We start from the raw sequence: 17,557 nt of genomic DNA, 5'->3' as shown, positions 1-17,557 counted from the left end.
AGGACAGCCTCCTTTTCTGTTCCCTTGGAAGACACCTGGCCCTCGCAATACTTTTAACCTCTAGAACCTCTGCTGGGAAGGATGAGACTGCTCACTACAGAACCCATAAGGGAGGTAAACTTGCACCACCAGACCAGACAGGGCAAAAGGCAGTCAGCCAGAGACGCCAGAGAGAAGGCTGAAACACTTTGGCAGTTCTGAGAGCAGTAGTCTTCTCCACTCCCTCTGCCTCATAGGCAGCAGCTGCTCTGATGGGAACCTGGATTTGGGGGAAGGGTGAGATCCCACAATTAATGTGGGCTTTAGGTTCACGTGGGAATGTGATCATTCAGATAAAGGTAACTCACCACATCCTGCATGCAGTTCTAGGTCCCAGACCTTGGTAGAATTAGACTACATATTTATAGACCAACAGCTCAGGTGCCTCGCAAGACTCTGGGAGCATTTTTAATCAATGCACTTTCTAAAAATCAGAGGCTACTTGATTTTAGCATGGGACTTGAGTAGCAAAGACTGTGCCATCAGGAAGAACCCCACAACCCTAGATCCACTAAGGAGGGATGATCCTCAGGATAGGGGTGCCTTCAACAGGGAAACAACAGGGAGGCCAGCATGCTAGAAAGCACACATTGATTTAGCTGCTTTACTTTTCTTTACAATCCAACTTCAGTACTTTGTGGTAAATTGGACCTAAAGTAGGATTTAGAAGTTAAGTGGAATTCGTAGAGGCAGAGTTCTACTGTTAAATGGAGCAATGCTCGATCCCCAGGGGGGTGCATGCAGGATGCAGTCGATCAATGATTCTCTCTCATCATTGATGTTTCTATCTCTCTCTCCCTCTCCCTTCCTCTCTGAAATCAATAAAAATGTATTTTTTTTAAAAAAGAGTACAAAAGCAAGCTAGTCAGTTTAGCTTCCCCCCAGACACAGCACTAACCCTCTGTGACCAACCAAATGAAGGACCCATGCCATCATTAAAATGAAACACACTTATAAAATCATGGGTTGATATCTTTGCCATTTATTTTTTAAAATCTTATTCAAAATATTAAATAATACAATTTCAGATATGAAAAAAATTACTGCAATAAAACAGTCCAGGTGTATTTCCATTGTGCTTCCCTTCCTGATTAGGACCGTAAATCGTCCACCAAGAGAAATGATGGACTGCCCTTCTCCTCCCATCTCTACACAAAGCACAGGCCCACTCGCTCACCGGGGCTTTGTGAGTGGGCGTTAGACGTACATTAGGGGTTATATGTTCTAAAAAGTTGGTATTGACACTTGTAAGTCAACCATGGTTCAAATTACATATTTACACATTGATCAATTCTTTATGGTAGCCTAAAATAAAATTCAGTATTAGTTTCCAGTTGCGGTTAAAAAAAATACAGTGGGAGGAAACATCAGTGTACACATATATTCTTTATGTATACAACTTCATTCAGGTTTAATTTTAATTTGAAAGGCCTAGATATATTACTTAAGCAATAATGGCCCCAAAAACTTATTCAAACTTACTATAATAAACAATATGAAAAAATCTGATATAATTTTAAACTCTGCCCCCTACTTGAAAGCTTGGAGGAACCCGTGCTATAATCAATTGCTAACTAAAAGCAATTGTACATGTATTTATTATTTTACCACAATTTCTACCTCTAAATTTAATTCAGTAATTCTAATCAAAAAGTGTTATCTCTGTAACATGTTACCTTTGTCCACTGCAAACTGCAGCGTCTCTACTGCCAGAATTTCTAGAAACATTTATTAACTGAGCTAAAATTGTGGTCAGATTAAGTAATATTATTATCTTAAATTATGTTTAAATTATCCAAAAATATCCAAAGCAATTTTCCTGGAGAAGAAAAATGTTACCTATATGCAAACCTATGTATGTATTATTACATACATCCTTGTAGATTACAGTTTGGGAGCACAAAGAAATGTGCTTTTAAAAAAGTATTTGGATGTCAGGAAGAGATCTGAATCAACAGTACCAGATATGTTAGAATTTAGTTACAAGTTTTGGATCTTTTTTAAAAGTAGCATCACTAATACTTCCAGAAGTACAATAAAGAAATCTAAAACAATAAAAGGTAATGCTTAGCTCCACATTTTAGACACCTGACTGAATTCACCTCTGAAAGTGTAGATAAAAAAATTATATACTCCTTGTTTGTGACATTTAATTTCCAAAGCACCAAGGCAAAATAAAGAGAGACCCACCTCTCATTTAATATCAATTGCCTATGGCAAAAATCTTCACGATATCATATAAAAAGTCAAGCAAATAATATTACATAATAAGCAAACTCAAATCACACTGCTTTAAAAAATATAATCATTGGTAATCTTCAGAGAAGGCATTGCCTCATTAACATTCTGGTCTAGACGATGATATTCCACTGTTTTGGAACAAAGACCATCACGCCATTTCCTGCTTTGAACCAGAAGGAAAATCTGGAATAAGACAAAATAAATTAGACATACAAAAGAAAAAATGGAGATGCTAAAAGTTTTTATAACAAGTGAAATAGCTCTTTCCTAGGTTCCCAAATACAAAAAGTAAAATATCAACAACAGTAAAAAGGCTATTTTGTTTTCCATCTTGTAAACAAGGCCAGACAGTGCTTCTTAGATTTTATGGTACATAGAGTGCTTGTTAGAGACAGATTCCTGGGCTCTCTCTTCAGAAATGAATTAGCGGTGGAATCCAGGAACCTACCTGTTTAACAAGTCCCTTAGGTGTTTATAATAGAGATGACGCAACATTAAACACGGGGATAGAATATCCCTGGCATTCAAAATTTTGTCCACCTACAAGCATTTACAAAGCTAGTGACAGACCACTAAACCACAAATAACCAAAAGGATTTTAGAATCACTGATTCTCATATATGGAAGGCATTTTGACATTATCTGGTCCAGTTTTGTCATTTCTCAGGTAAAAAAAAAAATCAAGGTCCCAAAGGGAAAGGTGGCTTGCCAGGAATCACATAGCAAGTTACAATAAAGTCAAAATCTGAGACTTCCTGACCAATAAGTATTAAAAAGGGCATTGTGTGTTGGATCTCCCTTTAATAAAAAATTTGAAAAGCTTAACTATTCAGCTCTGGGACTAAGAGTGCCAAAATGTACCCTCAAACTAAATTATCTATCCAGTCCTCTTTTTTTTTCTCTTTTTTTTTAAGCTTCACCTGAGGATATGTTTATTGATTTTTTAGAGAGAAGAAGGAAGGGGGAGAGGGAGAAGGGAGGGAGAGAAACATTGAAGAAACATCCATCAGTTGCCTCCTGTACACACCTGTCCTTGCCCCAACTGGAATCAAACCCGCATCCTAGGTATGTGCCCTGACCAGAAACTGAACCTGCCTCCCTTTGGTGTACAGGATGACACAAGGGCCATCCAGTCCTCTTTATGCCCCCTTTGCCTCATGGAATCTAACAAACCAATTCCAGTGTAGAAATGTTCATCACATTAATTCTGAACCAAAAATTGGAAGTCATCTAAATGTTCAACTAGAAAACAGCTAAATAAAATATGTAGCTATTAAATCATGTTTTTAAAGAATATTAATGATAATGGAAAATGCTCATGATTTGTTAAGTAGAAAGCACAATACAAAACTCTTTATGAGATCAAATTCATTTAAAAATTATAACATACAAAAAAATAAAGTTAAAAAGTATAACATACACATATATGTCTGAATTATATATATCTAATTGCAGACCAGAAAAATACCCAAATGGTAATAATGCTCAGCTTTGAGTGGTAGCCTACATTTTCATTTCTATATTTTTCTGAATTTTCTGAATTCCCTGAAGTTTTACAACCAGAGAAAAAAAGTTATTAAAATATCACTAAGTTCAATGCTTAATTAATTAAAAGTACTAAATTAACAATCTTTCTCCACAAGTATTCCCATTGAAAAAGCAATGCTAAATTAAGATATAAAACCTTTTTACTGTTTTTAATCACAGGGTTTTGGCCCTGGCAAGGTAGCTCAATTGGTTAGAGCAATGTCCCGATATGTCAAGGCTGTTAGTTCAATCTCTGGTCAGGTCTGGTCAGGGCACATTCAAGAAGCAACCAATAAATATACATCAGTAAGTGAAACAACAAATCAATGTTTCTGTTTCTCTCTCTCTCTCTCTCTCTCTCTCCCCCCCTTTACCCTCCCCTCAAATCAATTTTTTAATAATTATTTTCTTTTCTTAAAATCACATGTAATAAAACATTCTGACTATAGTTGTTAAAATACACCGTAGATTTATAAACTGATTAGGCATGTCTATCATTTACCATTTTAAACTTGACTTAAAGAAAAAAATCCTGAATCACCAAAAGCATTAGTAAGAAGTAGGATTCAGATATTAAAGGACAACTAGAGGAGCTAAAAAAACCAAACTTACCTTCCTTTTGTTGTGATATGTAATATAAACAACAGCAATGCAAAAAGCAAAAATAATAAGATGAAAAAAGAAATGGCTATCTTCCTCTTCTATATTTGAGGATGGGCTCTTAAAAGATCTCACGGACTGTTCAATTTCCATGTAGCCCCTTTTTTCTTCCAACGCCTCGCTGGACTCATCATCCCTGGGGTTGGTGGTCCAGTCATAGTCTGGTTCTCCATAATCTCCATTGTCCAGAGTATCTTTGGCGGTGGACGGAGAACTATTCAGTGTGAGAAGATCCTCCTCTTCTATGCTAGGATCTTCATTGTTATCAGCTTCCTCTTGGGACAGAGTAGCAGTAGGTGAGGGATGAGGGGGGACAGATGCCCTTCCACTTTTCTCTGTACTAGTTGTGGGAGGGAGAGTGGTGCTGATTTGGGAAACAGAAGGTTTGGTTTGTTCTTCATGTATTAAAACAGCACTCATATTTGGAGTAGAAACATCTTTCGTGAGTACAGTCTGGTTCCGTGAATCATTCAGTGGTAGAGCTAAAGTAAGTGAATAAAGAACACTAAATGAAAGCTCTAACTTTATATCCATTAAGCTAGAAGCATATTAACCTAAATTTTTCACTAAGCATTTCTCTTTGCTAAATTCCTATTATCTTGCTCTTGAGAATTAGTTAATACCTAAGTCTCAATAGGCAGCAATCAGTTTTCTTCTTAGGTCAATTATTCATCAGATAACAATTGCCTTGCCAGACAGTAACAACTTAAGCAACAAAGAAGACCTAGCCTGCCAATAGAAGAAAAAAAGAAAGAATAAAGAGGAGTTTGACTTTAGGTCACAAGGGCAAACGAAGTCCACACACAGCTCTCACCCTTCTCCTCTGTTTTCACTTCACACAGGGGTTGGACTTCAGTATCTTTGCCCAGCCAGACCCCACCCCATGCCCAGAACAGAAAAAACAGAGGCTGATCCTTGCTCAAGTAGGTCACAAACTATATAAGAAATTTGAACGTAAGTACTTTTTATTTTTTTAATATGTTTTTATTGATTTTATAGAGAGAGGAGGGAGGGAGAGAGAGAAAGAAACTTTTATGTGAAATAGAAACATCAATTGGTTGCCTCCACACACACCACGACCAGGGACCAAACCTGCAACCTGTGCATGTGCCCTGACCAGGAATCTAACTAGCAATCTTTCAGTGTACAGGACGTTGCTCGATAACTGAACCACACTGCCAGGGCTGAACTTAAGTACTTTCCACGCAGTACAACAAATTCAAGGGAAACTAATGTAGACAGCATTTCTAAGTACTACTAGAACTGACAGATACCCACCTCCCAAATTTAAAAAAAAAAAAAAAGTATTCTTAGGAAGAAGGGAAAACTCCTAAAGGAAAAGAACTGGAAACTGGAGCTTAAAAACAAAGTGTGAACTAAACTACTTTAAAGATTAAAGAAGGCAATCTGGATACAGGAATGACACCAAATACAAACAGCTCTTAACTCAGCATGATTTACTAAAGTAAAAGTTAAATTATTTACATCAGTAAGTCTACATACCAAAAGTTCAGAGGCATACCTGCTGAAATTTAGCAGTTTCTAACTTACAATCTAATGTAGTATCTATTGAACAACTTAAAGAATATCAATTACACTTTTTTAAAAATATTTTAAAATGTCACTTGAGATTTAAAAATACATAATATTTTTAAGTCTATCACAGTAAAGAAAAATATTTTACAGGGCTAAGATTAAACCAAATCATTCTTGGGTTTTGCAAAAGCAGCTGTGCCTGAACACAAATGAGCAACCTAATAGCCAACTCTTCGTCTATTCAGTGGTTCTCAACCTTTCTAATGCCGCGACCCTTTAATACAGTTCCTCATGTTGTGGTGACCCCCAACCATAAAATTATTTTCGTTGCTATTTCATAACTGTAATTTTGCTACTGTTATGAATCGTAATGTAAATATCTGTGTTTTCCGATGGTCTTAGGCCACCCTGCTAGGTTGAGAACCGCTGCTATAGAGCCTAAGACCATCGGAAAACACAGATATTTACATTACGATTAACAGTAGCAAAATTACAGTTATGAAGTAGCAACTAAAATAATTTTATGGTTGGGGGTCACCACAACATGAGGAACTGTATTAAAGGGTCGCGGCATTAGAAAGGTTGAGAACCACTGGTCTATGTGAATACACTCTGGCTTGTGTATCATAGTTGACATACACTTTGAATAGAAAAAAAAATGGACTGAATAGACTCTCAGAAAAAATAATTTAGTAAATTAGTAAAAAAATTAGTAAAACTCTCCTATAGCAATTGCAACAGTTGGTTCCTTGAATTTTTCACTAGAAAAAATAAACAGGGACTATAAAAGTATAATGGATATTCTTGAAGTTGTTCAACAGATACTACATAAGACTAAATAGTTATTCAGAAAACTATTAATAGGAATTTCTTTAAAGAATTTTGACATTTATCACCTCAACTTGGTTGATTCAGGAATTTACAAATTGCTATTTCTCTGATATATTTCATTTTCCTGACAAAGTGTGGGGAAACATGTTTTAAAAGAAATTTGTAAAGCTGGAAACCAACAAACTAAACTTGACTTTTTAAATTTTTATTTTTCTATGCTTGACTTTTGGAATAGTCATGTATATTTAAAGGGACACAAGCTGACAGGGGTGGGAATTATTATAATTTGTCCCCATCTCCCAGCCCCTCCATGTCCACAAACCCTCCACCATGCACTCTAGAATACAGTCACTCACCAGCAAATCCTTTCTATCATCTTTCACTTTCTTGTTTAACTGAAACCTGAAACTCCCATACTTTCCTGCAGCCTTTTTAATTAATAGCTCTTTTTTCTCCCACATTCTTGTACTGGAGAAGGGGTGGAGCCCCTTCCAGACCATTCTCCCATTTCCTTTCCTAAATGTCCCCAGCCTTGATTCTCCTTGTCATCAGCTATCACCCACTAACCTTTGTCCACAAACTCCCCATTAGGATCCCTAATTCTCAATGATTTTAGCTTCTGGCTCGAGTTCACTCTACCCAAATACTCCTGTCTTGATTTCAAAAACCTTGACCCTCCTCTCTTCTGATTAGGCAGCCCTTAACTTCTCATTCCCATGATCATTATCTATCATCACAACTCTTCCAGAATCTCAACTTCATGCATCCCAACCACTGACATGACCTCCTATCCTTTGAATTCATTCCCTGATATTCTGAATCCATCAGGACCATAATTCTATGAACCTACCACCTTTTTACTCCCTCGCCCAATACACTCTCATCCCTCTTTACCCAGATTCAATTCTATGGTCAGACATCATCCCTCTCACGTATACCTCTAATTTCCTCCCCCCTTGCTCACTTTGTCCCACTTACATGGTGAGGCTATATCCCAAGTTAAATCAAACTCTCTGTCTAGTCCCCATTTGCACCAAGCAGCTGAGCATGACTAAAAATAAGTGTACAACCATGCCATTGTTTTTGTCATTTTAAATTTAATGCCAAAAATTCAGGTGTACATGTAATGCTGTTGGCAATTACACCATATTTTCCTAGTCCATCCACCCTCCTGCTCCCTTAGGAGACCATTCACATTTTCCTAACCTCAAACTTCCAACACCTTCTCTGTTGTGCTCACTTTCAACTGATGTTATCACTTCCTAACTTGTCTGAGAAAAATGCAGTGATTAGAAGAGAACTTCCATGAACTACCAGAACTCTAGACTCATAAATCCAATGGCCTACTTGAAATCTCCTCTTAGATGTCTGACCTTCAAAGTAATGTTCCAAATGAATCATGATTTTCGCCTCCAGGAAGATGGAGTAAACATACTTTTCCCTGTTCCTCCCTCTAAACACAACTAAAATCCTGCATAATATATATAACATAACACAAGAAGACTCTGCAAGGTGGACAGAATAAGCAAAGCAGTTAGAGACCTTAGGACCTGAGAAATGACCCAGTGGTGACTTCCCTGATTTTTTTTTTAAATCTCAGGTGTTGCAAACTTGGAACTGAAGAAGGCAGCAACCTGGAAACACCAAGGGGTACAGACAGAAAGGGCTCCACAAAAAGCCTGCTCTCTCTAACTAAATCAAGAGACATAGCCTACCAAGAAAGAAAGCTTTTAGACAATGGCTGCTCTACTCCAGGCAAATACCACTCACATCCACACCAGCAAAGGCCATGTGGGGAGCCTACATTTCCACCCTCCCCAGCCTGTAACAAGGTGTCCCTGCCCCTTCAAATGGGATGGTGTCAGAGGAGGCCCAAGAAGAGTCAAGTAGTAACCAGGCCACCCCCACATTATGTCAGTGGAGACCATGAGGGGAGCCAGAATTCCCACCCTTGCCCAGAAGTAACAAATGGAGATTTCTATCTCTATCTAGTATATGGCAGTAATGTGCAGCAACCCTCCCCTCCCTGCCAGTGCAAAGTCATAAAAAGCCAAGTAAAAGAGCCCTAGTCCTTTTGGCTCAGTGGATAGAGCATCAGCCTGAGGATGGAAGGATGCCATGTTCGATTCTGGTCAAGGCCACGTACCTCAGTTGCAGGCTTCTCCCCAGCCTGAGCCCTGGTTGGGGCTAATGCAGGAGGTAACCAATCAATGTGTTTCTCTCACATCAATAATTCTGTCTTTCCCTCTCTCTTCCACTCTAAAAATCAATGGAAAAATATCCTCGGATGAGGATTTTTTAAAAAGCCAAGTAAAAGAAAGTTAAAGTAAGACCAGAGTTTTAAAAACACAAACTACCACAGCTCACCCAATATGAAATACATTATTTGAAGAGCTCTATAACTATTAAAATTAAATTCTTGATTTTAGCCCTAACTGGTTTGGCTCAGTGGATAGAGCGTCAGCCTGCGGACTGAAGGGTCCCAGGTTCGATTCCGGACAAGGGCATGTACCTTGGTTGTGGGCACATCCCCAGTAGGGAGTGTGCAAGAGGCAGCTGAATCGATGTTTCTCTCACATCGATGTTTCTAACTCTCTATACCTCTCCTTTCCTCTCTGTAAAAAATCAATAAAATATATTTAAAAAATAAAAATAAATAAAAAAATAAATTCTTGATTTTAAAACTCTCCAAAAATAAATCTCTTGGCCCAGATGGCTCACTAGCAAATCCTACCAAACGTTTAAAGAATTAACACCAGCCCTCACTGGTTTGGCTCAGAGGATAAGAGCGTCAGCCTGCAGACTAAAGGGTCCCAGGTTCGATTCCAGTCAAGGGCACATGCCGGGTTGTGGGCTCGATCCCCAGTGGGGGCTGTGCAGGAGGCAGCCAATCAATGATTCTCTCTCATGATTGATGTTTCTCTCTCTCGCCCCTTCTTCTCTGAAATCAAAAAAACATATTATTTAAAAAAAGAACACCAGTTCTACACAATCTCTTTCATAGAATAGAAGAGGAGGGAATATTTCTCAGTGTATTTTATGAAACTAATATTATCATCCTGATATCAAAACCAAAGATACTACAGAAAAAGAAAACTAAACACTGGTATCTTTCATGAATATGGATGTAAAAATTCTTAACAAAATATTAGCAAATAGCCTGGCTGGTGTGGCTCAGTGGTTGAGCGTTGACCTATGAACCAGGAGGTCATGGTTCCATTCCTGGTCAGGGCACATGCTCAAGTTGCCCGGGTTGCAGGTTCGATCCCAGTAGGGGACGTACAGGAGGCAGCTGATCAATGATTCTCTCTCATCATTGATGTTTCTGTCTCTCTCTCTCTCTCTCTCTCTCCCTTCCTCTCTGAAATCAATGAAAATATATTTTTAAAAATAAACAAAATATTAGCAAATAGAAAACAGTAATATATGCCCTGACCAATGTGGCTCAGTTGGTTGAGCATTATCCCATACACCAAAAGGTCAGAGCAGTTCAATTCCCAGTCAGAGCACATGTCCAGGTTATAGGTTCAGTCCCCAGTCAGGGTGTGTACGGGAGACAACTGATTGATGTTTGCCTCTCACATCAATATTTCTTTCTCTCTCTCTCTCCTGTTCCTCTCCCTCCCTCTCTTTCTCTCTTCCTCTCTCTCTCTCTCTCTCTACCCTTTCCCCCAGCTTTCTCTCTCTCTCCCTAACTCTCTCTCTCTTCTTCTCTAAAATCAATAAAAACATTAAAACTATGAGCCCTTAAAAAAAACACACACACAAGACAATACCAAATGCTGGCAAGGATGCAACTCACATATTGCTGGTGGTAATGTAAAATAGAACAGCTATGCCAGAAAACAGTTTGGCAATTTCTTAAAAAATAAATGTGCAACTATCATATAACCCAACAATTGCACTCCTGGGCATTTATCCCAGAGAAATAAAAACCTATGTTCACACAAAAATCTGAATGTTTATAACAGCTTTATTCATAATAGCCAAAAACTGGAAACAACACAGATGTCCCTCAACAGATGAACAGTTAAACAAAGTGTAGTACACATCCATACATAGAATATTATTCAGCAATAAAAAGGAACAAACTATTGACATGTGAAACAACCTGGATGAATCTCCAAAAAATTACACTAGGTGAAAAAGCCAATCCCAAAAAATTATATACCATCTGATTCCATTTATATCACATTCTCAAAATGACAAAATAATAAAACTAAAAAACAAACTGCCAGGATTTCAGGAGAGAGTGTGGATAGAAGGGAAGTGGGGGGACTGTAAAGGGCAACACAAGAGGTCCTTATGGCGATGAAAATACTCCGTATCTTGACTGTATCAATGTCAGTATGCTGACTGTGATATTATACTACAGTCTTGCAAGATATTACCAATGGGGAAAACTGGGTAAATGGTTACACAGGAACTCTGCATTACTTCTTACAACTGCAAGTGAATCTACAATTACTTCAAAATTAAAAGTTTAATTTAAAAATGCATTTTTACTTCCCACTCCAAAAAGAAAAAACAGAAAGTTGTTCTAACTACAGTTTCCCTCTTGGTTAATGGCAACTCCATTTTTATAGTTACTCAAACCAAAAACCTTGGAATCGTCATTTTCTTAATACCTACATCCAATCTGTTACTCTACCTTCAAAATATATGCAGAATTTGAAGACTTTTCACCCCTCCACTGCTACTGCCTAGTCCAAGCCACCATCATCTCATGTGGATTACTGAAGTGGCCTTCTAAATGATCTGCCTGCTTCTACCCTAACCCCTACTGTCCACTCTCCACAACAGCAGAGTCATCGTGTACAAACTTAACTAGGATAGTGTTACTCCTCTGTTAAATCCTCTGGGAGCTCTCCTAGCACAGCATAGAGTATAGTCAATAATCCTATATGATAAAAGCCTAATATGCTAAGTGTCTGGTCGTCCATTCAACCAATCAAAGCGTAATATGCTAATGATATGCTAAGGCCGCTCAACAGCTCGCTATGACATGCACTGACCACCAGGGGGCAGACAGTCAACCAATTGCTATGATGTGCACTGACCACCAGGGGGCAGACACTCTGACCAGTAGGTTAGCTTGCTGCTAGGGTCAGGCCAATCAGGACTGAAAAAGATGGGCCGGACACTCCCTGGAGCCCTCCTGCTGTTCCTCCCTGGCTGGCCAACCTCCCGCGTCCCTCCCCGGCCCCGATCATGCACTGGTGGGGTCCCTCAACCTGGCATGCACCCTCTCACAATCCAGGACCCCTCAGGGGATGTCAGAGAGCCAGTTTTGGCCCAGCCGAGGGACCCCACTGGTGCACGAATTTGTGCACTAAGCCTCTAGTAGTGTAATAACTATGTATGGTGCCAGATGGGTCCTGGAAATATCAGGGGCATCACTTTGTAAAGTATATGATTGTCTAACCACTATGTTGTACACCTGTAACTAATACAAAATAATACTGATTGTAAACTGTGTTTGGAAAAAAATATTATATTCTCTCAAAAATAATCTAAGCCTTAATAATAGACCACAAGATCCTACATGATCTGGTTCCATTATTTCAATCTCATTATCTACCACTAGAGGCCCGGTGCACAAAATTCGTGCACTGAGGGGATGTCCCTCAGCCCAACCTGCACCCTCTCCAATCTAGGACCCCTGTGGGATCAGGCCTAAACAGGCTGTCAGACATCCCTTTCACAATCCGGGACTGCTGGCTCCCAACTGCTCGCCTGCCTGCCTGATTGCCCCTAACCGCTTCTGCCTGCCAGCCTGATCACCCCCTAACCACTCCCCTGCCAGTCTAATCGATGCCTAACTGCTCCCCTGCCGGCCCAATCGTCCCCAACTGCCCTCCCCTGGCAGCCCGGTCACCCCCAAATGCCCTCTCCTGCATATTCCCTCTTTATTAGATAGGATTTTTCTTTAACATATTGGACAGCCCTAACTGGTTTGGCTCAGTGGATGGAGCGTCGGCCTGCAGACTCAAGGGTCCCAGGTTCGATTCCGGTCAAGGGCATGTACCTTGGTTGGGGGCACATACCCAGTGGGGAGTGTGCAGGAGGCAGCTGATCGATGTATCGCTCTCATAGATGTTTCTAGCTCTCTATCCCTTCCCCTTCCTCTCTGTAAAAAATCAATAAAATATATTTTTTAAAAAAGAAACATTTAAGATTCCTCTCTATCTGCCTGGCTGGTGTGACTCAGTGGTTGAGACCCCAGGCTGCCGTTGGGAGGGGATCGCTCCGTGGGGGTGGCGCCCCTCCCAGGCTGAAACCCCAGGCTGCCGCTGGGAGGGGATCGCTCCGTGGGGGTGGCGCCCCTCCCAGGCTGAGACCCCAGGCAGCTGCTGGGAGGGGATTACTCCATGGGGGTACAGGCGCCTCCAAGGCTAAGACCCAAGGCTGCAGGTTTGTGTGTGTGGGATCACTCCATGGGGAGTGAATTTGGTTTTTTTTATAAAGGGTCAGGAGGACCTCTGGACAGCATTCCGCCAGGCCACTTACACTGCCGGCTCTCAGCGGCAGCCCTCCCTGAGACTGGGTGACTCCAGCAGGGTTGAGAGGACTTGGCACCGCCATCTTGTGGCTATGGGCGTCGCCATTTTGTCGCAGAGTGACAGTTAATTTGCATATTACTCTTTTATTAGATAGGCTCTGTCCCCACTGCCTACTTAACAGATAGCAGGCACTGAATATTTAGTGACCACATTCTTGACCCAACTCTCATCACACCACTCCCCAAGATGCATCTTTGTACTGATTGTACCCTCTGAAAAACCTTTCCCAGATTTCTCAGCCAGGCAAAATCTCACTCATTCTTCTAAGGATATCTCCATTGTCACCCTATATGTTGTTGTGACTCCAATACCTAGCACCAAGTAGGAGGAGAATTAATAGGTATTGTTCAAGGACTAAAAATTTGTAATACACAAGAAAACAAACTAAGAACTCATCTAAAACATTTTATGCAAATTAGATCAACCTCCTAGACTTCCACTCCTTCAAAATAGTTGATCCAATTAAATAAGAAGAGCATTCATAACAAAGTGATAATTCTGACTGTATGGGTTTAATTGTTGAGCTTCTACAAACATATATATTACTTTAGACTTCTAAATGTTCCATTTCTACCCTTTCCTATTTGGTATTACCTCTCTAGTTAAAATTTAACATTTTAAAAATAAAGCTTCCTAAATTTAATTCTCTTCTACTAGTCCCTCTTAAAAACTGCTTAAAATAAACTATATCATCCTGCCAGTAATTCAGTTGGTTAGACTGTTGTCCCAATATGCCAAGGATATGGGCCCAATCCCTGATCAAGGCATATGCAAGAAGCAACCAATGAATGAATAAATAAGTGTAACAATAACCCCCCCTCTCTCTCTCTAACCAATGAATCTACACTAATAAAAGAGAAAGATGCAAATTGACCATCACTCCGCTATGCCCACCAGCCAATCAGGAGGGAATATGCAAATTAGAAGGACAGAGATGGCAGCTGCCCAGCTGCTCCAGATACGGAGCGGCCAGGTGGGGCAGGATGCCTGCTATGAGAGGGAGGGCGGGGGGCAAAGGGATCTACAGGAGTGGCACTCGGGCCACAGCAAAGACGAAGACTGCAGACTCCGGACTGAGTCTGCAGCGAAGATGGCAGACTCCGGCCAGAGCCTGGCCAGAGCCTGCAGCAAAGACGAAGAAGGCAGACTCTGGCCAGAGTCTGCAGCAAAGGCGGCAGACTCTGGCCAGAGCGAAGGCCTGGGTCCCTGGTGCTGGAGGAAAAACCAGTGCTGGAAGCCAAGGGAAGGAAGACCTATTGCACGAATCTCTTCGTGCAATGGGCCTCTAGTGAATACATAAGTGGAACAATAAATATATTTCTCTCTAAATAAATAAATAAATAAATAAATAAATAAATAAATAAGACTACCACTAAAAATAATAATTTTTAAAAACAGAAAAATAAACTATATCAACATTTTTCAAACAAGAATGCAGAGGACCTTGAGAATTCATTCACACACTTTACCTTAAAAATTTAAATACATTACACGTTAAAGTTAGATGATCATTTGGGGACAAATGTAAAAAGCAGACACTTTTGAAATTGCATGGCAAGACTTGGTCATAAAGTGATCATCCACCCATTGATCCAAAACAATGCTTATATTAATATTTTAGACCTTATCAAAAAGAAAAACATAAAACTTAAAAAATCTTACCAATTGCCAAGAATATATCCAAGCATTGAAATTTTAAGAAACCTAATATGGAATAAGTTTAAATAAATCTGATGTGGTAACTTTCTAATTTCCTGTGCTTACTTGAAGTTTGGAACTCAATACATTCTATCTAGACTTTAATTTTGTTATTACAAGAGTAATACTTTGAAATCACTTTACCATTAGGCATGTTTATAAAAACACTAGTATTTAGCTAAAGCTTTATAAATGCTACACTATACTGCAATCGAGCTGCTTCCCTATTAAAAGCATATATGTTAGTTTCATTTATTTTCAGTAGGGGATAATTTGAATTTAAAGTGTGTATATGTGTGTGTATGGAGAGGGAGAGAAAGAGAATTAAAAAAAGAAAAAAAATCCCTGAGATGTCCCAATATAGTTGGAGCAATAGTGTTGGGGCTCTAATAAATAAAAACCTACACAAAGGACACCTTACTTCTCGACACTGCCCCTCACAAGATTTCCAACTATCTCTTAGGGGGGAAAGTTGTTTCTGAAACTACAGTTACTTGCCATATATCTTAAGCATTCCAGCAACAAATGTAAATGTTTAGATGTCAGTTTTTTCTTAGATGACTAAATGATCAAAACAATCATGGTACTTAAGTGATTTCAGAGCACAACTATCTGCATCTGCCAGGGAAACCCTCATTATATTTTACTAATGATGAAAGGGCCTTGGGAAAATGGACCACTGTCCTTCCCTAAAGACTTACAAACACTTCTGGGGGTTGGGGTGTCCAGTTGTCCTAGAACACTATCCCTTTCACACTATTTTTCACCTGAAAACTCAAAAAGATTTAGGGAGAAAAGCAGGATTGTTTCTTGGCCTGAAAGAAAAAGGGAACTACTACAAAAAATACTGCTTAATCATTGTAAGTTCTTATTAGTGGATTTGTTCCCCCCCAGGCCTCAGGCCCTGGTTTACAGATTTCCTCATTTCTCAATGAAGCCTTCAGTAGCTTGATTCACGATGTAACATTTCTAAGAAAATCAGTACTTAATCATGCAGCATTATTTACAACAGTCAAAATATGGGAACGATGGAAGTACCCATCAATGGATGAATGAATAAGGATGCTAGACATATAAACATGGAATGTTAGCCATAAAAAAAGAATGGAATCTTGCCATTTGGGACAGCATGTATGGACCTTGAGGGCACTATGCAGAGAAAGACAAATAACATATGATTTCACTTATATGTGGAATCTTAAAACACAAAACAAATCAAAACAAGACAAAGGCAAAGGCCAAACTCATAGATACAAAGAGCAGATTGATAGTTTGTGGAGGGGAGTGCAAAGGATTGGTAAAGGGAGTCAAAAGGTACAAATTTCCAGTTATAAAATAAGTCACAGGGATGTGATGTACAGCATGGTGACTATGGCTAATAATACTGTATTGAAAGTTATTAAGAGTACATTTTAAAAGTTCTCATTACAAGATAAAAACATTTAACTATGTATGAGAACATATAGTAACTAGACTTCGTGTGGTGTTCAGTTTGCAGTGTATACAAATATCGAATCACTATGTTGTACACCTGGAACTAATATAATGTTATATGTCAATTTTGCCTCAAATAAAAATAATAAAAAATTTTAAATGAAGTACTTAAATCCTATGGATCCATTAAAATAAAGCAGGATTGTCCTGTTAACCCAGGACACAGGGAAGGGGCCATGTTTACAAAGACTCTCGCTTGTCCCGGACTCCTCTCCTCTTCCCAAGCCCCTGTATTCTGGTTCTTTACCAAACACAGAACCAGACCTCACAGATACCAGTACCCGAAGACCGCTCTTTCCCCTTCACTTTTGCCCTCTGAAATACTCCATCAGCTCAGTCCGGTCACGGCTCCTGCCCACCTTGGTCCTGCTAGACCCCGGGGTGCCCCCACCACCACCACCTTGGGACCCTGTGTAGACACCACAGCTCCTAACCTCGGCCATCGCCTCAGCACCTGTCTCCTCCGCCTCCTCTTCTATACCCTCCCCTGGAGACACTCCCCACCACCACCATTCCCGCTGGCAACCCATTCTTGCAGACTCCAGACCACACCACCACTCCCCGCTCCCCGCCCATTCACACACCCCGCCCCCTGCTCCCCGGGTCAGCACCTCTCAGGCCTCGCAGAGACCCCACTTCCATAGACCCCTTCAGACAGCCACCCTCTCCTCGGACCAGCTGAGCCCCCGTCCCATCTAGACCGCGGATTCTCGGAAGCGCCCTTCCCCTGGCTCCGCCAGTCTCCCAGCCCGCGCCCGGGTCCCCGGGTCTCCCGCAACCGCCCCGCCCCCGCGCCCCTTTACCACTGGTCACTGTGGCGCACGCAAGCAGGAGCGTCAAGACCAGCGGCCGCTCCAAACCCGCGGGGACCTGGGTGCCGGGTCTGGGCGGCAGCTTCGCATGCACAGCCCCACTCATTCTCCTCAGGGCGACAGCGGCCATAACGGACTCTGCCCGGAACCTGCGCG

The 17,557-nt window shown here is 40.5% G+C and overlaps 1 protein-coding gene across 1 annotated transcript; it reads right to left on the bottom strand.

Annotated features, from left to right (window-relative positions):
• Positions 1 to 995: 995 nt before the first annotated feature.
• Positions 996 to 17,557, bottom strand: LOC308250001 (keratinocyte-associated transmembrane protein 2). The gene is made up of 3 exons (XM_080672210.1): positions 17,393 to 17,557; positions 4,420 to 4,949; positions 996 to 2,463 (listed from the first exon to the last, which is right to left on the bottom strand). The coding sequence occupies exons 1-3, from the start codon at positions 17,529 to 17,531 to the stop codon at positions 2,332 to 2,334; spliced, it is 801 nt and encodes a 266-aa protein (XP_080528336.1). The 5' UTR covers positions 17,532 to 17,557; the 3' UTR covers positions 996 to 2,331.

This window comes from Plecotus auritus (genome assembly GCF_963455305.1).
Source record: "Plecotus auritus genome assembly, chromosome: 6".
In the NCBI taxonomy this organism is placed as follows: domain Eukaryota; kingdom Metazoa; phylum Chordata; class Mammalia; order Chiroptera; family Vespertilionidae; genus Plecotus; species Plecotus auritus.
The sequence above is the reverse complement of the archived record's forward strand: the minus strand, read 5'-3'. Positions and strand labels throughout refer to the sequence as shown.